Source organism: Gopherus flavomarginatus, chromosome 1 (assembly GCF_025201925.1).
Source record: "Gopherus flavomarginatus isolate rGopFla2 chromosome 1, rGopFla2.mat.asm, whole genome shotgun sequence".
NCBI lineage: Eukaryota > Metazoa > Chordata > Testudines > Testudinidae > Gopherus > Gopherus flavomarginatus.
This window is the reverse complement of record NC_066617.1, coordinates 168,197,530-168,219,790: the sequence shown is the minus strand read 5'-3', so window position 1 is coordinate 168,219,790 and position 22,261 is coordinate 168,197,530. Positions and strand designations below refer to the sequence as shown.

The 22,261-nt window shown below is 43.2% G+C and overlaps 1 protein-coding gene across 5 annotated transcripts in view; it reads right to left on the bottom strand.

The window, feature by feature from the left end:
- NFKBIZ (NFKB inhibitor zeta) overlaps positions 1–21,893 on the bottom strand; it is a 29,013-nt gene extending 7,120 nt beyond the window's left edge. The window contains exons 1-4 of one of the 5 annotated variants that reach the window (XM_050958304.1): positions 21,828–21,893; positions 1,425–1,564; positions 316–352; positions 90–193 (exon numbers count right to left, since the gene is read on the bottom strand). In XM_050958304.1, the coding sequence (XP_050814261.1) occupies positions 90–193; positions 316–352; positions 1,425–1,553 (270 nt within the window). In that variant the 5' untranslated portion in view covers positions 1,554–1,564; positions 21,828–21,893. Of the gene's footprint in view, positions 1–89; positions 194–315; positions 353–1,424; positions 1,565–3,828; positions 4,119–11,444; positions 11,595–14,888; positions 14,985–21,827 lie in introns of those variants that run through there. The other 4 variants (XM_050958275.1, XM_050958294.1, XM_050958284.1 and 1 more) reach the window with 4 other exon arrangements.
- Positions 21,894–22,261: the final 368 nt, after the last annotated feature.

Here is a 22,261-nt window from a genome sequence, read left to right as displayed (position 1 = left end):
AAAAGTAAAAATGTATTTGGCTGACCATTTCCTATTACACAAACCAAGCAGAAAAATAATTTAATGTTAAATATTATATAAATATTTACCAAGAGGTGAGAATGGAAAGTAGCTGGTCTTTTGTAACTGGGTCCATCAGAGAGAGACTCATGAGCCTTTCTTTTACCACTGTGAGAGAGTATGTTCTTCAACTCTGTTCAAAGAAAATGCATTTATGATCAGTTTTTAGGTTACTCTTGAAATCTACTTTGCAAATATTCTAAAATATTTATACAGATATTGCACAGAGGCATACAATAGTAAGAACACTTGTACCTGTAAACTGTTCGTAGTTCATCAATCCTGCTTGTGCCTATGTAGAAAATAAGTACATTATTTTTTACAAAGCCAAAACCAATTTAAAAGGAGCTCTTTAAATAATAAAATAAAAAAAAATGCAAACACTAACTATCCCCCTGTCCCTTAAAGCAGCCCTAACAGGTGATGGCCTGACCATATTTTCATTTTTTAATCTCCATCAGATTGGATGAAGAAAAAAATCCTTTATTTTTAAGCCCACTCTTACAAAAGAGTTCTACAGAATTTTAGAGAAAATTATAAGGCTTTTTGAGCCATCTTATAGAATGTACCAGAATTATATCCAGGCTATAGAATTTGATACAGTGGTTAAAAAAAAAAAAAAAAAAAAAAACCACACAAACAACAAAAAAAACCCCACACCTATACAGTCTATTAAATTCCATAGAATCAGAGAAAATTCCATGGAAACCCATCAGTGTCATCCCTATTAACTTCTATAGGGGTTTTACATAAGAGAATCCTCCTCAAGACCCTTATGGGTTGTCCACAAGAAAAAAAAAAACAAAAATCAAGACTCCCTTCTAAGATATTCCTCGCTCTGGGCTTCCCAACACATCTCATTTCCTGTTTCTGTCTATTGGATTGCAGGCTCCTCAGAGAACACACCACCCACCCACCTTCACTCTTGAGTCCTATACAGCACTGAGCAGGCCATCAGCTCTGAGGAACAATTAAATAGTTCCCTTCTCAGAATGCCGCACCCCTCAACCCTTTCCAGAATTCTATCAGACTGCACAGTGAGTTTTCATTGTTTCAAATGTAAGTGTGCGTTTATGTGCGCTTCATTTGGAAAATAATGTTTAGTAAGAAAAAAAAAAACTTTCAAAATGTGTTTCTTTTAGCAAGCACAGTGAAACTGCCTGCTGGCTTCTTCCAAGTTACCTCCCAACCACAACTTCTTCCCTCCTCCTATTTTGGGAGAGAAAAATACCTCTGCTCATATGGACATCAGTAAGGAACCAAGTTTGGTTTTAGTGTTATCAGGTGGTGCATCTCTTCATTCAGAGCTGAACTCATTTCGCAAGAGCTGAATTTGACCCATACTATCAAAAATACTGAATTACCTTGAATTCATCAGCAACATGGCCTGAGGACATCTTTTTGTTGCTTCTAATGTGCAACAGGAGCTCCTTCACTGAATTTTTCACACGAACCCCTTGGAAAGGTCCTCTGTGCTGCTTTCCTCCCCCCATGTGGTGTTCAGCTGTTGAAAAACAAAACAAAACAAAATTAATGCATCAGCACAATCCTGATCCAAGGAGGCACATCAAGAAACAACTGTGGAAAATAACTTCAAACTCTGCTTTCAACTGAAAATGCAGACAGTCCTTTGACATAAAAATATATTGCACAGAACACAGCCAGCCAGCGTTTCAGAAGAATATAAGCTGTATGAATTTTATTCTTCTGGAGTCTTCCAAACCCCCAACTCTTATTGGTTAACAAGCTGGAAAAAACATAACACATCAGCATCATAGTGGCTAGAAGCACCAGTCACAGAACAGGATCTCACTCATAGGCACTGTACAAACACAGGAACAAAAACAAAACAAAAAGAAACTGTCCCCTGCCACAATCTATTACATATAAAAAAATTAGATGTCAAAATGCTAAAGGGTTTGTATAATAATTTTCAGAATTACTTGTGTTTGTTATCTCCATAGTGACTGAAAGTGCAGCTTTAAGAAAGAAAACTTGCTTTGTTAGAAGTACAATACAACTGTGACACTCCAGGCCTGACCTCTTCTGTCTCACATCCTCTTTAAAATTAAATCAGTTTTGAAGCTACAAAAACAGAAGTGGAAGACAGGAAATGATGACCTAAGGCATTCAACTTGCAAAAGGAAGTTATGTGACCTGATAAGGAAAGTACACAGTCTAGCATAGAAAAAATCCCTATACTGAAGTCTTAACTGGAGATTAGAGTTCAGGTTCCAAATTTCCCTGGCCAGCAGGTGCTGGGATTTCTGTCTGGGAAAGAGGAAATAAAGACCACTGATGTCAAGTAGGAGTCTCTCTATGGTCTTCAAAGACCTTCATCCCAGCAAACAGTCCAAGAGCCCCAGCTTTCCTTAGCTAGAAGCAGGGCCTTTGAGTGAAGGCATGAAGTGAAAAAAGAGGCTGACAAGTCATTCCTACCCACAAAGATGATGTTTTGTTTTTAAAAAGACAGTATAAACAAGATTATTAAGATTGCTGAAAACATTAACCATATAAGCACAAACAAAAGTCTTATGAAAGATAAATCCAACCAGATCCAAATCAAATGGGGGGGGAGAGTTAAGATTATTTGGGGAGGAAGGACATAATGCAAATATATCAAATAGTTATAGAGTGCTACATTAAAATGGAGGAGCAAACATTTTCAATGACTTTTTTTAAACAAACTGCTGTAGAAAAAAGGCGGCTTCTAAATTGTACTGACACCCCACAACATACAGCAACACGCACACAAGCTAGCTTTTGATACCCTTACTCCACATGCAGAATTCCACTTAAATCAATGAGATTACTTGTGGAGTATGGTGCTACTTACCATGAGTAAAGGGTATTAAGGGTCTGGCCCTATGGGCCTCATCCTCCAAGGTGCTGAGCACCTACTCTGAAGTGCCAAGTGCCCTCCCCACCTACTGAGCAAAGCCTGTTGAGGGTGCTCTGCTGAGCTCACAGGATTTTGTCCTATAAAAGATGCACTAGACTAGAGGATGAATCATCCAATGCAAAACATACTGGCAGTTTCTTCTCCCATTTGAAGGTTGGTTTCAGAATGACAGTTTTTCTAAAGCATTTTCTTCCTAGCCTATTTTCAAGCCTCAAACAGTTACGACTTCGCAGCCATTCGTTTTCAAAGTATCCCTTGTAACCAACTTGCTTTACACACCGGTTGTACACACCCCTCCCTTCCTCACTTCAATATACAATTTAAAAATTATTAAGGGGCAGCAAAAAAAAAAAAAAAAAAAAAAAAAAAAAAGAGGCAACAACAAACAGCACACGGCCACGCTTGCGACTATTTACACGCGATCTTCTACTCATCGCAACTTCTTACATCTTTGGGATCCAGGTCCTGTATAAACCCAGGGGATTTTAAGCGAGCACGAGCCTCTTTGGCCAGAGGAGGAAATAAGCCGCAGCAGACGCCTGGGAGGTAGTTGCACGGATGACTCTGAAGCGGCACTTTTCCCCTCGGAAGATCAGCACGGCCGTGCGGCCAATGCAGCCACCCCGGGGGCGGAGGAGGGCGGCAGGGCGCGGGGAGCCCCGCAGCCGCCCAGCTGGCTCGGCTGACTGCGGACGCGCCCCTGCAGCGCCAGGGCGAAGGCGGAGGCTCGGCTCTGCCTTCGAGGGGCCCGCGTTGTGCGCTGGCTCTAAACACCCAGGCTCGCAGCGCCGCCGGCTAACAAATAACCCCCAGGAGACCCACCCAGCGGGGAGCGCGTCTCTCCCCGCGCCCCGGCTGGCGCGTACCTTGCAGGGCTTGGCGGCCGCTCTCCAGGGAGTCCCTCCTCCGGCTGCTGACGGACAGCTCGGAGTCGGAGCCGGGTGACCCCGGGGCGGAGTGAGCCGGCGAGCAGCTGCCGTCGCTGGAGTAGGGGGAGGCGCTATAGAAATAGGCCAGGTTGAGGGGGCTGCTCATGGAGTCGCCGTCGGCCGGCGCCTCCCGGTTGCTGTCCACGATCATGTTCCGCGGGGCGGGCCGGGGAGACTGGCGGGAAGCAGCAGCAGCAGCACCCACCGCGGGCTGAGCCAGGGCGCCGAGGAGTGGGAGGCAGAGGGGGCGGCAGCGGCTCTAATAGCGGCCCCGCCCCGGGCCGCGGGGAAGCAGCAGGCGCCCCGGCCATTGGCCGCGGCCGGGCGTGATGCGCTGCCGAGGGCGGGAGTTCCCGTAAATGCCCAGGATTGGGCAACACCCCGCCGGCTCCGCTCGGTTAGCGCGGCCTGCCCGGTGTCCGCGCCTGGGTGGGTGAATCATTAGCCCGAGGCAGTACAACCCCCCGCCCCTACTGCAAGTGTTTGTCCCTCTCCGGTCCATTTCGTGCGGGGTGGAGACAGGCAGAGAGGGACAGAGCCGCAGCCCTCCCCTGTGGCTCGCTGAGCACAACCGCATCAACCCAGTGATTAGCTTGGGGGAACTTCCACTTTTGACCAGCTGACATGGCATTGGGGACCACATAACGATACATAAACAAACGGGGGAACGAGGAAGAGGAATTACTTTTCATTACCCACAGTTTCTTTTCGATATCAGGTGGAAGAGGAGGGTTGTTTTTGTATGTATTTAATCTATACACTCAAATCTAACCACCTGTAGAAATATTTGCATGGTAAACTACGAAACAAAAGCAGCTACCATACAAACTTTTCATGCCAATGTCAGAAACACAAAGCTTAAAGCTTAAGCTTAAAATTGACATATTTCCACCAGCAGTCTTAGCATGTGTGAGCATTCTTGTTGACTGCAGCAGGCCTTAGTTTTGCAAAATCAGTTCATAGATTTTATAGATGCAGTAAACTGATTTTTCTCCCTTCCCAAACCATGTTCAATTCAACAGCACACTCAAAAATGCTGCACTGATAGCGGGTAGCTATTGTCACTATTTCTTAGGCCTAGTCAACACTTAAATCTTTAGGTCAACATAGCTATTGTGCTTAGAGATGTGAAAAAAAACACACACTTGAAGGCTGTAGCTATGTCACTCTAACTCCTAGGGTAGACACAGCTTGCTCAATGGAAGAATGCTTTGCTTGACCTAGTTACCATAGCTCAGGGAGGTAGTGTTCCTACAGCAATGGAAAAGCCTGTTTCCATAGGCTGCATCTACAGTGCCACAGCTATGTCCCTATAGGCCCCATAGCATAGACATGACTTTACTACAAAGATGTGAGATCCTTTCACCCCAAAATACTCTTTGCACACTTGGTAACTGATGAATGACTCCCGAAAGTAGTTTTCTGAGAACTGCACAGACTGATCAGACTTTACATGTCTACAGCTGCCCTACACCAAAAGCTCAATATTGTACATAGAACTGGAGTGTTACCTAGTTCTTTAGTGGTTAGGTGTGGGTGGGTGTTTTGTTTTAACTATTGTTGCAAATGGGTTTCCCTTCTTAACAAGCACACAGTAGTTTACATGTGAAGAGTATATAATCCAAATAATTAGATCATGTTGCAATTATCAATAACATTCTCATTAAAATGTCAAGATTAATTAAAAAAACCTTTCACACAAAATCAAATTCATTGTGTTATCTGTATTGTGGAAGCTCCCAATGGTCCCAGTAAAGATCATGGCCCCATTTTGCTAAGCACTATAAAAACACATAGGAAGAGAAGAGAACATTTCCTGAATATTACCTTGGGGAAGTGGTTCTCAACCCAAGGGCTGCTTGTGGCCCAGTCAGCACACTGCTACAGCCCATGTGACATCCTCAGGGCCATACAGGTTGTATATATATTGTGTGGATTTGGCCCACATAACATATACAGAGCTGCAGATGCAACCCACAATAGTAAATAGGTTAAGATACCACTATCTTAGAGTGGTGAACTTTGGGTGAACTTAAGTGGAGCTCTATGTCCCATGAAGAATATTGCATATACAGAGCTGCAGATGCAACCCACAATAGTAAATAGGTTAAGATACCACTATCTTAGAGTGGTGAACTTTGGGTGAACTTAAGTGGAGCTCTATGTCCCATGAAGAATATTGCATAAAATCTAGCTTCAGTTTAATTGTTTTGATTTAACTAGGGTTTTCTGATTTTTCTATTCTATTTCTAAGTTTTTCTTCTCCGCTCCATTCCTTAAAGGTATTTGAGGTCTAAATCCTAGTTTCTATCCTAGCATCCAAAATCCACTCAAGGCACCACACTAAGTTCATTAGTAGCGATTTCTACAGAGACATCTTATTTATTAGGCCTTCTGATAAAAGCCTATGTTCAAGTAAGGTAGATTAAGGTCTTTCTAACTCCACTGAGCTCTGTAAACAAAAACTCTTTTTATATCACATACCCCCATTTATTGCACAGGATCCGCTCACTGGCTCACATCAACCTTATAAAGGCTGTTGCCATTTCCCAGTAACTTCCATATACATAACAATAATTTTATGTTGCCACATTTAGGTATTAAAAGCATCATGCTAAAGGTCTAAAGACCCCAATAAACATGTCCAGTATTGGAAAGTCTTCCTCGGGTAGAGGACATGATAGTGGCACAAAGAGGATGGAATATCTACTCCTCTGAGGGACCAACATAGAGCAAGCACAGCCAAAAATGAGAGAGGCACTGGCAGAAACATGAGGTCCAGTAGATGCAATAATTCAGCACATGCCACTACCAGCCTCGCCTGGTGGGGCTCTAACAGCACATTAATGCAACAATACTCACAGCTCCACAGGGCAGGTGTAAATTGAGGTCAGAATATTAGACCCAGCTCAAATACAATCAAATAGAATTGTACCACCTTCATTTTCTATTACTGTGTGCAACAAACTCTCAGGCAGTGGATAGCTTCCCTATGATAGACCCTCACATGGGCTCATATACTCATCTGTTATAGGCTGTGAATATGAGGTGCTAGTCAAAAAAAAATACCACTGACCCAGGACAGCAAGAGCCAATGTTGTTTTTCTGAACAAGTCATGCAGTTATGCAGTGTACCATTCTTGCCAACTAGTGGCCAAAGTTGGAAACAAACATTTTACTGAAACATTGCTTTAATAAACAAATTCACAAGTAAATACCTACACGTACTTCTATAATATTTGGGCATCGTACAAAATTAAGCAGTGCATTATTATCCCCTTTAAAAGATATAACTCTTCTCCCTCTCTCACTTTAAACTGCTGTCTTATGCTGGTCAAATATTGGTGGACAGAAGGTATACCAACCTGGTTTTACCTTGACTAGATGTTCCTGATCACTGAAATTACTTAGACATGTAACAATTAACCAGTTAGCTTAATCATAGTTACATGTCTCAGCACCACAGTACTCTTTAATAATGACAGTATGAATTCAGTTTAAGAGACATGATTTTGCCAGCCAGCTTTGAACTAGTGCTATTTTACTCTTCATAACACAGATCAAAAACGTTTGGAACACTATAGAGCAACAATTTAGAGCCAGAATCTGGCCCCTGCTCCCAGAAAAGGAATGTAAAGAGGCCACAACCACCATTAGCAGAATATCCTCTGCAAGGAATGACTTAGCGCTGATGTATATGGGCCTATGCTGCCTACAGCATGGAGAAGTACAAGAGTTATGGTAGGGATTCATGGGGGAGTGGCTGGAGGGAGTGCTCTTTGGTCTGGCAAATCTGGGCTGCAGAGCAGCACGTAAGTGGCTGTGCAAGACTTCTGGAAGTTAGAGAAGTGTCTGGGGTTGCTCTAACTCACACTGGAAACTGCCCCAGACCCCAGAATCCAAGAGGCACAAAAACAGAATCGAGAAATCTTTGCCCTGTCCCTTCTGGCCATCATGCTCTGTGCTTTACCTCCCAAGAGCTCATAAACTTTAGATTCATATACACCAGTCAACTATGAACTGTTTGCGATAAGATTCCTTTATCAACATATTTCTGGGATGGGATCAGCAGAACATTGCCTAAGTTGTCTAAAGTGAAAATACAAATGTTACAATTGACAAACGTATTCCATTATCTAGGCAAATATTTGCTGTACTAAGGCTCCTGATGTCAATACTCTTTACACTAGAATAAGTATATTTAGCCTGGCGCAGCAAGCTCTTGAGTCAATTTATACAAATATAGCTGCCACACCCTTGTGTGCCAGAAGGATTTCTAAATAGCACTCCAAAATATAGTCAAACATAACATTGTACTTGTCTTTTGAATAGTATCACAGTATTTGGAGGCTAAAGCATAGCAATTATTTTCTCTTCAGAGACTACTCAGAAGCAGTAGATAAGTTTGCTTTAAGTTTGAACAAGAAGACTGAACAGCTCAGTGGATTGGAAATGGGATGCGACACCTTTTACCTCTAAAATCCAGCACAGGGAACCTTGTATTGCTTCTGACTTCATTATACTTGTTCTGATCCCTTTTTTGTGGATGGTGGTTTCCGGAGGTGTCAGGCTAGAACTAAACTGACTTCTAGAAAGATTGTGTTTGTGTGTGTTGTATGCTCATACATAATTCTTCATGTTAAAAGGAAAACCGGGAGTGCTCATACACAGTAAATATTTTAGGGTCCAAACCTGTTAGGTACAGAATGCCCTTAATACTCCTTTCTTCTTCATTGGGAGCTAAGGTGCTCAGCAACTCGTGGGATCAGGCCCCTACTAAGGGCAAAAATGAAATAAGGTTGGCCTCTCTCAAACTGTGGGCAAAACAGAGCCAAGATCAGTAGGGAGGAGAAACATCAGAGCTCCCATGCATTATGAAACTGCTACGCAGCTAATCTGAATTCTTTGTAAGTAATGCTTTCCCATAAGCAATTTCTCCATACCACTTATTCGCTGCTAGCACTCCTCCTCCACATACAAACTGCTGTAGGTGATCATCATTTTTCATTAGGTTCCCGCTCTCATTTCTATTGTAAGGGCCTCGGGGCAGGGACTGGTCTCTAAAGCAACACGCACAGCAGTGACACCACAATGTATAGATAATTAATAAGCAAAACGCAGATTTCCCCATGACAAAGAGCAATGTCACATCACCCGGTACGGATATCTTATTCACTAGTGTGGGATACATACCACATGTGGCTGAATGTTTTGCTCACCGATTTTTACCATGCCATTCCTCTTGGAATGAACATTAAGGCTAGGATTTGTAAATACTGCCTTGGCGTTCCAGAGCACACATTTTAATTTGTTACATCTAGATCGTGTCTTAGGAACATGCAAACACTTCATTCACCAATGAAATTAAGTCACCTTATGGAGTGGGCTGCAACAGCTGTTTAACAAAGCACAGTATCACCATTCAACTGGGTAGGACTGGAAGAGGGGAAAAAGTCTTTAACCAATTGAAATGACATGGAGAATTTAGATAGTCAGAATTAGCTACTCAAATTGGAATATGGCGAGGACCCTAAGTTTCCAGTCTCACGACCCATATGCACTGCATTGCCTTGGTGTAATGGGTGAAGGGTAAGTTAAGGAGGAAGTCTTTCTTCTATGGACCTGATCCAAAGCCTACTGAATTCAGGGAGCTCCTGAGATTCAGTTGTCCAGCTTTCATCTATAAATCAGCATGAAATTCAAGAAGCAGGAAATTTGATCATAACAAAGCTCCTAAACCAATGCCCGTGAGCAGACAAAATTTTGCCATAGCAAGGAAAGTGTCGAACGTCGTGGTAAAAGTTACACAGTACAGGCATAAACTGTATGTCTTGGGACCGATTTTGCCCTCTATTAAATTTATGTAATCCTCATCCACTGGACAGCACCAGTCTATCTGAGGGCGGTGTTACATATTTAAAAGGAGTCATCATAGTCATGGATAACAACAAATTACAGCAATATATCAACCCTATATAATTCAGTTTACAATTTCAGGACTCTTGGAAATAAGCCACATGACCCAGGTTGACAGCTAACAAAATTCTGTTCTCAAATAACTGGGAGGGGGGCTGGCATGGGGGGGAAAGAGCTCTCAGTTCCAGCATTCTGTTCTTCCTACAGGCAAGAAAACTGAGCTGGGAATACAAAATATCTAAATCCAGATCCATCATGCAGATGCAATTGCAGAATTTTGCTTTGCAGGAGCCAGGCCATGGGCAAAGTTGGATTCATATCTCCTACTCACTACTATTGCCCTTTTCATTACAGTCCCTTAAAAGGGGGCTTGGGACACATAAAATTTTAACCTCCACGACCTACACTTGCTCACGCAGCAGTGATATGCTGAGGTTAGTCTCAGGAATTCAGGGAGGGGAAGCTGATAGGAACACAGGATCAAGAGTAACACTCCTCCTTTTGTGCATTTCCTGTAGGCATGAAGCAAAATGTAACACCTTCTGCAAAGAAAACCGGAAAACTAATAACCAAAAAGGAAAAGGGTGTCTGTCTTGCTTTATGAGTTTCAATTTGAGCAGAAAGGTGCCCTAATTCTAAGTGTTCCTAGGTGCTTTTTGTCCTTTATTATTTGGCTTTATGAAATGGTAACCTAAGACGTCAGGACATCATGCTTGGTTTGCTCTGCCACACAATGACATACAGGAAGAATATATCCTATCCATGTCTATCACCAAGGTATCCAACCCCCAGACAACTACTCCAGGTAGCAGAACTATGTCCAAATGTATCTACTCTCTCCAGCATCCAGACCATGTTTTGTCCTTTACAAGAGTCACTTTGCCCAATTCTGTAACACATTCCCTCACCTTCTGATAAGATGTGTGATACAATGAAATAGGATGCTATGCAAGAGTCAATAATTTACATTAAATGATAAGCCAGAGAAGCTCCTACTGGCCAATAAGCTTTGTTTCAGTCCTCCAAGTAATCAATAAGTTCCCATTCATGATAAATATTTATTTCCCTTCTTTATATGTATTTGTCTACAGTCTGCATTATGTATTACAACTTGCTACTCACTTTAGATTGCAGCTGTGTTGCTTCCACTCTATCCTCCTGCAGTTCATTGATAAATTACAAACAAAAACAAAATGTAATGTAGCCAAAGCTACTTGAAACAACTGCTTCCTAAAACAGATGCCTCCTCTAATACTCTAAGCTTCTCTGCTTCATCCATCATCCATTTTTACACAAGCCATGATAGTTACCAAAGGGGATTTCCATTAGGATTTTCAAAAGCACCTAAGTATTTTAGGCACTCAAGTCCCAGTGAAAATCAATGGGATTGAGCTCCTAAATTACTTAGGTGCTCTTTAAAATCCCACTCTTCACTTAAGCTCCTTCATTCCTGAATGTCAACTGTTAACATTAGCCAAAATCAAACATTTTAATACACCTGGTATTCCACTACAGAAATAACTAGACAATGATAGCACAAGCAATTTCCAAGGCTGTCCAACGGGAAAAAAATACAGTTATATGCCTTCTATTATGATTTTTAAATTATAAAAGTAAATAATAAAATAATAGTGTACCTTCATTTCTGTAGAGTGATTTAGATATCTACAAAATAAGCAATTACTTTGTTCCCCACTGGTAACCGATCCTCAATAATTACCAAATCTGTGTGAGAGAGAAAAGGATACAGCAGTTTCTTCCGAGATGTAATAATGAGAAGCAGCAGCAGCAAGGAAACTCCCCCCTCCACGCTCACACAAGCCCTACTCACGTTAACTCGTAGCCAAAAGAGAAGAGACCTGACTCTATTTACATACAGATCTGGTGTAACCTACCAGGGTCTTTATATTGTAGTGATTCAGACCCCAGTTATCTTCTGCAATGGTTAACAGGAGGTGGGAGATAGGGGAATGGTGTGACATACAAGAGGAAGTTGGGGTGGAGAGGGACGAGAGTGGCTACTTGGACTTTTTCTGCACTGTGGAAATTCCCAAGCAGGGTAAGCATCTCAGGGACATTCCCCTGCCTGAGGGGCATGCTGAAAAACCCGGACTGGCACATTGCTGCTGAAGAGGATCGAGATGCTCCACAGCAAGGCCTGGGTCCTTGTTTATTGTTACTGCAGGATCAGATTCCACTTCACTGGGAAATATTATTTAAATATTTAAATAATAATATTTATTTAATTCAATTCAAAACGTTGCAACTCAGAGAGCAGGATTTCTTTCCTGGTGCAAGTTAAAGTCAGCTCCGTAGGACACGCTTTGTTTTTAATGTTGCTTCTTTAGCACTCAAGTAATCAAAAAAGTTTTACTTTCTTTCCTTTTCTTACAAGACACTTTGCATCTCTGTTGCAGATGTGTTACAGGACCACTGAATAGTCACTTGCCTTTTGGCAACTCTTCTACTAAGCACATACACCACCACCACATACTGTTCTATACACATTAACTAAGCTGTACAGCAGTGACACACATTGGCCAAATGCATCCCTATGGTAATTCCTTGACTGCAGAGAAATTACACCAGGGATGAATCTGCCCCAGTGGGTCACAGCTTATCTTGTGTTCCATCTATCCATCCCACTGGCTTCAGTAGGGTGGTTTAGGTTTAACTGATACTCATAATCCTCAGCAAATGAAGGCTTTGCATGATGAGCTAAATGTTCTACAGAATGAAAAGGTAGGTCCCCTTCATTTACCATAACCATTTTAATCAAATGTAAAATATCATCCACCAAAAGAGATGACTGTGATCTTCAGCACACTGTTATCTCTGGAGTATCCTAAGAGCAGTTTGGATCAATCTATAAACTCACACAGACACAAGCAGACAACCTATCCTTCCCCTGGTGAAGGTGCCAGGACTTGCTACACCTATCAAACACAGCAAGCAGGCCAGTGGCACTTGAATCTTAAACATCATAGAGGTAGCATCCACTGCTTTAAGCATCCATCATTAACCCTGCCCCAGCATGCTTATGATGAATATCCATGCTGGTTGCCAGCACCAAAAAGGTAAATGCACTGAACAACCTTCCCTTAGCCCCTCTCTGTGCATTTGCTATCACTGCCACCTATTGCACTGGAACGTGGATGTGAAGAACATAGCAGTAACCTCCGCCCCCGCCTGTCTGAACAAGCTGAAAGATGTATGAGATTACCTTCCCTTCCCAAAGGTGATCATTTTGAAACCACACCCCATGTAGCCAGGAAGCGCTGCGTGGGTTCTGTTTTTGCTGTTCTCAGAGATATTCTATCGCTGGAAAAAGGCCAACAGATAATCTTGATGCACTCAAACATTTTTCTTTGAAATAGGAGCTGTTTGTTTCAAGAAGGTTCTAGTATTTTATTATTTATTAGCTGAATGATCGTGATGGTAGGCTCAGGCCTGTATAAATCACAGAAAAATGCATCTATGCCCAAACTATAATCCTTTTCACTCCTATGGTACCTTTCCAGGGAGGATCTTGAGGCAGTTTCCAAACATTAATTACAATAGGTCTCTCAATACACCTATGATATATGTAAGTTCTCTTTGCAAATGGGGACAGCTGCAGCAAAGAGCACGGCAGACTTTCCCAAGTTCACAGATAAGGTGTCTGTGGCAGAAGAAGGAACAGCACTCAGATCTGCAGGCCCCCAGACATCTGTTCTTACCACTAGCCCTGGTTCCCGCCTACATATTTTAGTATCTGTTTCACAACTTCATGTGAAAGGGCTCACGTGCTTGTGCCTTTTCTGAACCAAATGAATACATCTAGAATGCCTGCCTAGCTTAGTGATGTGTCGTAATCATGGGGCACCGTTGTACACAGCATCTCGTGTTAGGAAGAGGAAGCTCTGCCTTGATTCCAGAGACAATACTTCCTGTTAGATGAGACAGGGCATCCACCGACCACAGGCCTGCCTCCAACTCATTGCCAGGTTAGGTAGAGAGGAGAGACCAGGATAAATCTTGAGATTATATAAAGTACCCCTGCAAATTCTGTGTCCGAAAACTCTATGCCTTCCCCAACCTGTGAAAACAAGTCATCATAAATCTTACCTCCAATGTGAAAGGTTTCTAGGAACTGGGATTTTTTCCCACACCATTCAACCCATCTAGGGAATTAAATGATCATTTGTAACCTACAACTGAGATTGTGCAGCACCCAGAACAACGGCTGCCAAACACACAGTAAGAGACAATCCCTTCCACAAGAGCATACAATCTACGTAGGTATGATGGACAAAAAAGAGTGGAATGGGAACACTCACAGAGAAAGCATCGAAGAGTTCTGTGGCACCTTATAGACTAACAGACGTATTGGAGCATGAGCTTTTGTGGGTGAATATCCAATGAAGTGGGTATTCACCCATGAAAGCTCATGCTCCAATACATCTGTTAGTCTATAAGGTGCCACAGGACTCTTTGCTGCTTTTACAGATCCAGACTAACACGGCTACCCCTCTGATACTTGACACTCACAGAGAAGTGATTCAACTTGACCAGGGACATACAGTAGCTCAGTGGCAGAACAGAGAATAAAACCCATGCACCCCAGACCTAGACCACACTAGGAGTCCACCACAATTAGAGGAACTGCAACTGTCTTTGGAGACATGGTAGGAACTCAGTAGGATAAGAGGCACCTAAAGAGAGACACATGACTACATTTCAAATAGAAGTTACAAACTTACCAGGAGTGAGAGGTGCATAGCTAATCTACATGCCTATTTTACATGTCTTTTTCTATGAGAAAACCTAATATTTGCTTGATTCTGACTCTATTGGTATTTTTTCTTTAAAAGATCTATACCTATTTTGAGCTAGTCTCCTCTTTCGGTAAAATAACTGCCACTTTGTACTGTTCTTTACTAAGTCAAAGGCAAAAATAGACACACTGGGAACTGAAAACCAGAGAAGAGAAGCCAAGAGACAAAGGAGAAAAGTTAAAAAAAATAAACAAATAACGTGGAGAGGGAAACTGAAATGGAAGAAAAAAGATAGACGGTAAAAGACAGCTAAGACAACAATACCTTCTCACTATTGACAAGACACACCTCCTTGAGGAACGCTGAGTCAAGCAGACAAATGTGGCAGAAGAGATTGGAGGTATGACTCAGGCAGCTGAAGGCAGGAAAACGGGGGGTGGAGGGGACAGGGAAGACTAGAGATAAAGAAGAGAGGGTGGAAGGAGGAGAAAAGAGCCCTGAACTCCGCCTAGTTCCGACATTCCACACTTCCAGCAAATTCAGCTACTTTCTTCAGCCTCATTGCTTCATCTACCCTACTGAATTCTGAATCACCTGCCCAGTTTTTGGCCCTAGGATCCAGTCCTTGACATTCTGCTGTGCTCCCTGTTTTATGGGCTAGTTAACTTGGAACAGACTATCATACTGTGGTATTGGAGCATTGTTCATGCACTTCCCACAGCCAGACCATGTCACTAATAACTGGTCCACCCCCTGCTCTACCAGGTATAGATGTACAGGAGTGGTGGATAGACAAGCTACAGTGCAGGATCTGGCAAAGCAGATCAGACAATACAGGATGCAGATTGATAGGCAGAGGACCTAGTCATGAGGGTGTTGGATGAAACATACTTATATTTTGAGGGCTAAGAAGGAGGAAAAAGAACAGAAGGTGGAAAGAAAGGGCAAAGTGAAATGTACATGAGATGGATGAATCATGGATCAGTGAGATGCTAGTGAGGGCTCCTCCTATCCTGGACACACCATGCTATTGGGGTAGCCTCCAAGGCCTGTTCCATTGAGTTTCCCCTGAACTCGATTCGATTCCGAGCTCATTACTCAGGTTCCTTTATACCGCATGCAGTAAAGTTATGCTGAGTTGATCAGACACAGGCATAGGGGATGGGTACAGGGTATACTAGACATCCAAAGTTACACAGAACCCCTCTTCCTTTATATACTTGGTACTTACTTTATATTCACTATACATTGCATCACATTTTGGGACTGGCTTAGTTACTTTGCAGGAACCAATGCCTGTACAGCATGCTCTGTCCATGTTTGACTTTACTCTTTACCTCAACTTTATGATCCCAACTTCTCTTATCCCTTGTTACCTTGTTCTTAGTAAATGGTTCCCTGGTTGTTCCTCCTCCTATTTCAGCTAGCTGGAAATTCTATGTCTTTCATTTACTGACCTATTTACTTATCTTAGCACAAACATTCTGTTTTCAGCCTGCTCATCTAGTTACCTCTCTAATCCTGTCTTCCAAGAAATGAGGCTTTCCCCACGTTTAATTACTCATGTAAAGTCAGGCCTAAACACACTACATGTTAAACTGTTTTCCCATATGGTGGAGGAATTTTGAGTCGCTTTCTTTGCCTTGATGAATTAACCTTCCCCCACTTACCTTAGGGTATGTTAGCTTTGGGGTGGGAGAGACAGGGCAGAGAGAGGAAGGATGTGCCAGTGGTTAGGGTGCTAGCCTCGGACTTGAATGAACCAAGTTCATCTACCACATACTTCTTGTATGACCATGGGCAAATCACTTTGCTTCTCTATGCCTCACTTCCCCTCTGGGAAATGGTGCTGCTAAACATCCTGTGGCTCAAAAAAATACTTATCATTTTGCCTTCAGAATGGGCCAGATTCAACAAAACCCCAGATGAGGATAATCCCGGAGAACTTCTACCAGGATTTGACCCCAGCCCCGTGACAAATTACACAATGGGAACACAGTGCTATACCCCTCCAAATCTAGTCACATGTTTCCACAATCCAGCCTTCACTGCAGTATCTAGGCCCAGCATTTTTAAGAAAAATTAACGAAGTATAAATATTCTATTTATTTATTAAGGTTTCACCTCTAAAAGAAGCTTCCCAGCAGAGGGTGCCTACCCAAAACTCTGGGTATTCTTGACATACATTTAAAATCACAACCACAGAGGCATTACAAAGCGTAAGTCAGACGCAGCCCAGCTTTTTTCCCCTCCCACTCTGCTATGCATCATAGGGCATGTCTTCACGGAAGAGTTAGCCTGGACTCTTTCTCAGGTGCTGTCTTTAACATCAATCTTGCCCCCACACAGAGCCCTCTTATCTGAATTTGGTGTGGCTTTCAAGCAAAGTTCGCTGGCAAGGCTGGGGATGCAGGTTAGAATGTGGCTGCCACTTTTACTGGGGTTTGTAAACTCATCCACTTTTCACTGAGGGCACGGACTGACTCACTCAAGCATGGATTATGCTCAAATGCCTTCCCACAATTCCCCCATGTTTCTAAACCAGTGGTTCTCAAACTTTTTTTTTCACGGATCACTTGAAAATTGCTGAGGGTCTTGGCGAACCACATAATGATCTTTCCAAATGTTGTTTGTACCATTAGCTAACTATTGTAAAGCGCTTTGGATAAAAATGCTATATAAAAAAACTTACTAAGTAACTTTTTTTGTTCTACAAATAAAAGCACGCAACTCATATTTTAATATCAGTAGTCTTACCTTTCTAATGCAATGCATGTGCCTCTCCCCCTGCTGTAGCAGCCCCGGAGATGGGGCTGAGAAGGAGGGGGGGGTCTCTCCCCAGCAGCTGCAGCCCTGGAGCTGGGGAAAGTCACCTTTTTCTCTGGCCGCTGCAGCGCTGCATGTCCCAAATTCCCCCCATCCCTTCTTCTCACCCGACTGCCCCCTCCCACCTACCCCCTGTTCTCCCCAAGGCCACCACCTCACCTTACATGTGTGTCTTCTCCAGAGTTCAGGCACCTAATTAGTGGAGCTACACCTGCGCGGCTCCACTAATTAGGTGGGTGGCCCTTCATTCTCTTGTGTGCAGCCGCCCAGGTGTGCACCTTAGCGGGAACTATCTGCAGACCACCTGAATGGAGCTCGCGGACCACTGGTGGTCCACGAACCACAGTTTGAAAACCTCTGGTTTAGAAGGACAGAGAAATTCTCCCACAATTCACTGGGAAAGAATCATAGAGCAAATCAGTTTACTGCACTGCAGCACACAGAACCATGGAATGTGCTCCCAGCAGTCCTGGCAAGCAGCAGCACACATGGGTGAAGGTAGTAACTGGGGTAGGGCTTTGCAGCATAGCTGCTCTCACCTGGGCTAGTCTAACCTAGGTGCCAATCACCTGAGTTAGCCCACAGAGATCGCCATTCAGCAAGGTATTGAAACATGTGCCTGATTTTAAGCACGTGTTGTCCCCAATACAGTCAGTGGGGTTGCTCACGTGCTCAAAAATATGAAAATACCTTGCTGAATTGGCACCTTAATCTGCACTCACATGACCAAAACAACTGAAGTCCCACCTCACTTTCCCACCAGACAGAAATCCCACTCTTAACTGCATCACCTCTGTCAATTTCTGCTTAAATACATAGACTATTTAACCATTTGCTAGAAAATTGACAAAATGAGGCTACATTGGCTCTGAGGTGGGAGAGGCAGGGCAGAGAGAGGAAGGATATGCCTGTGATGAGAGTGCTAGCCTAGGACTTGAATGACCTGGGTTCATCTACCACATACTTCTTGTATGACCATGAGTTAGTCACTTTGCTTCTCTATGCCTCACTTCCTCTCTGTGAAATGGGGATAATAGCTCTTCCCTACCCCACAGGAGAAATACAAGGCACTCGTGCTACTATGGTGATGGGCCCATGTAAACACCAGAGATACAAGAGCATTCCCACGGAAAAAGACTTTGACAGCAGATGGCACTAATTGAAAAAGTTTGGCAAGTCATGCCACCTCCCACACTGGTTGTGAGAAAATGTTTGAGGGAGTTGTTTAATAAATGATTCCCCTTCTCTTTTACCCTTCACCTCTGCAGACATGTGAAGCCCTGGTTCACAGATTAAATATGAACACTTCTGTAAGCAAGCCTTGTAAAATATTGCTGTATCAATCCTGCCCTGGAGGGAGGCGTGTCTGAGGTAGGGGAGTGGGACAGACAGGGGCAGAGCCTGTGCTTCATATTTTAAGACATTTGATATTTTAAAAAAATGCTTTGGGGCTGCCGTTTCCCACAAGGGCACCCTGTCTCATCTAGTCACTAAGAGTGTTGCCCAAATCTATCAGCCCTCCTCTTGTCCTGTGACATAGAGCAGGACCCTGGTCTCAGATATCTGCAAACTCCTCCCTCCTTCGCCCCCTTTCCCTGTTCCATCTTTACAACACACTTGAAGGGCCTCTTGCTCTGCAGCCCTTTTAGGCTAAGTCCTGGCTGGTGAGTCTTGCCCACATGCTCAGGGTTTAGCTGATCGCCATATTTGGGCTCGGGAAGGAATTTTCCTCCAGGGCGGATTGGCAGGGGCCCTGGAGGTTTTTCGCCTTCCCCTGCAGCGTGGGGCATGGGTCGCTTGCTGGTGGATTCTCTGCAGCTTGAGGTCTTCAAACCAGTTTGAGGATTTCAATAACTCAGTCCTGGGTTAGGGGTTGTTATAGAAGTGGATGGGTAGGGTTCTGTGGCCTGCCTTGTGCAGGAGGTCAGACTAGATGATCATATTGGTCCCTTCTGACCTATGAGTCTATGAGGAACTGCTGGTGCTGAGCACCCATCTGTATAAGTTGGTATCTACTGGCTTCAGCCTTCTGGGCAAGAGCCAGGCCTTAGGGAGGCTGGTTGCTGCCTGTCACCTAGTGACGGCAGGGAGGCACTGCAGGCAGCAGCAGTTCTGTGGGAGCTCCAAGCACAGCATCCCCAGCACTGCAGAATACAGCAACACACCTGCTTACAAGGCAGAGCAGCTAGGACCATATTGTGCCTTCCCTATCCTCTTCACAGTGGATGCCTATAATATGGCAAGCAGGCTTTATGCTGGATGTGTACGTTTTTAAAGCCTTCAATACTAGAGTCCTATGTTCTATTCCAGGGGTAGGCAACCTATGGCACGTGTGCCAAAGGCGGCACGCAAACTGATTTTCAGTGGCACTCACGCTGCCTGGGTCCTGGCCACTGGTCCAGGGGAGGGGCTCTGCATTTTAATTTAATTTTAAATGCAGCTTCTTAAACATTTTAAAAACCTTATTTACTTTACATACAATAGTTTAGTTATATATTACAGACTTAGAGAAAGAGACTTTCTAAAAATGTTAAAAAGTATCATTGGCACATGATACCTTAAATTAGAGTGAATGAATGAAGACTCAGCACACTGCTTCTGAAAGGTTGCCGACCCCTGTTCTATTCAAAGCCCTCTGAGGACACATCCCAACTGGTTTTCACATTTAGACACCAGATACCATATGATAATATTGGCACTTGAACATGAGTGTTAAGTTTATGCCCTGCAGACAGATTCCCCCCACCTTACCAATAACAAAAACTGAACTGCAAACACTTTTCCCTAGCTGCTTTTTCCATTTTAATCTGCAGGTGCCTTCTGCAAGATGTCTATACAACACAGTGTTTTAAATAAATGACTTTCCAGGAACAGGAAATATGACACACTTACTTACAGAGAGGCTATAAGAACGCAAAAGAAAAATATGTGGGGTTACAGCAAACAAGATAAATTAAAGGGAAAATAGAAGTTTTAATAATGTTTAAGATTATACTTCTATCATTAAGAAAAATATACTCTCTGGTCTTTTGGTGGTCTGAGGTATTATTTTGCTCATATCTCACAAACAGGAAATAGCTGAGCTCCCCTTGTTTGTATTCTTTGTAAGCTTCTCCATAACATGTATTTTAAACCCTTTTAAACCAAGTAACTTTTTTTTCCCACCAATGTGCAGCCATGAGGTATTTCACTGCTACCAACAAACAGATAAGCAACAAGCTTAGAAGTATCCTAACAAATAGACTAGAGATATAGACAAACGACACTTTTAAAAGTACCAACCATGGTTGTGGTTTTATTTTAGTGCAGTGGTCTTGTTTATAAACAAAATTAAGTATGTAGTGTGGCTCAATTAAAGGGGACATAACTTCATTCCCTAAACTCTTTGAAGTTACTACATCATAAAACAAACAAAAAGACAAATACCTTCCTAGGCAAAACAAAAACATCAACAAAACTTTTAAATAAAACTGAAGCTTCAAATAATTTATAGGAGAATTTTGCATATAGAGGATAACGAGTGCTTGAAGATGCTATTGTTGAAGACAAGTGGTGCAAATATTTTTTTTAAAACCCTGCAACATTGTTACTTTAATCTAATAAGGGAAGAATGTCAGAGTGCAGTACAGTGGTTTGAACTAGAGGTGGTTGAAAACGTGGGTGGGAGAGGGAAAGAGGTTACTTACCTTGTGCAGTAACTGGAATTCTTTGAGATGTGTCCCCCTACTGGTGCTTCGCTGCTGGCATGCTTATGCTTTTGATCAGAGATTTTTGGTAGTAGTGCTTGTTTGACCCATGCATGCACCCTACACATCCTCACGCCCAGCACTGAGGATATATAGGGCTTTGCAGGCAAACCACCCCCTTCTCAACTGCAGAGAGTCTCACAGAGGAAACACCAAAGCAGAGGGGAAGGAGAGTGGTGTGATGTTCCCCTCTGATGTTGCCTGGACCAGTGATCTGCTAGGCCACTCCAATCCTTGACTCTGGGAACCAGCCTTACCCTGTTGTGTTGTGACAACCCCAACTTCGGGGCTGTTCAAGCACCACCTCTGGCATGTAAGCTGCTCCCAGCTACTTGCAAGAGAATGACACTAGCCAATATCTCCGGTCCCAGACACAACCCTGGGAACCTCTGTCTTGCACTGTCCAGTTATGTCCGCTGGATGCTGCAAACTTATATAAATTCATCAATTTAACAAAGAAATTGATATGTTCCAGGCTTGTTATCCCAAGGGGAGCCTCTGACACACTTCAAACCAAATGTACTGCTTCAGGTAGAATAAACAAAGAGATTCATTAACTGTAAAGATAGATCTTAAGTGATTATAAGTCAAAACATAAGAAGTCAGATTTGGTCAAATGAAACAAAAGCAAAGTGCATTCTAAGCTGATCTTAACACTTTCAGTATCCTTACAAACTTAGATGCTTCTCACCATAGGCTGCCTGGTTACTTTTCAGTCAGGCTCTCTCCTTTGATCAGCATTTCAGTCACTTGGTGGTGGTGGTGGATATCTGTAGATGTAGATGGAAAAGAGAGAGAGCATGGCAAAATCATATATTATTAGGGTTGGAAGGGACCTCAGGAGACCATCTAGCCCAGTAGTCCTCAACCTTTTCGTCTGGCAGGTGTCAGACAAAGGACCACTGCGGCGGTGGAGCACCCGCCGAAATGCCACCGAATTTCATCGGCAACACCTCTTGATGACGCTGCTTGCCGTAACAAGCGATGTCATCGAGAGGCGTCCCTGCCGAAATTTGGGTGCGACACCTCTCGATGAACTCACTTGTCGATGGCAAGTGTCGTCATCGAGAGGCTTCCCTGCCGAAATGCCCCTGAAATTCAGTGGCATTTCGGGGGGTGCTCTCC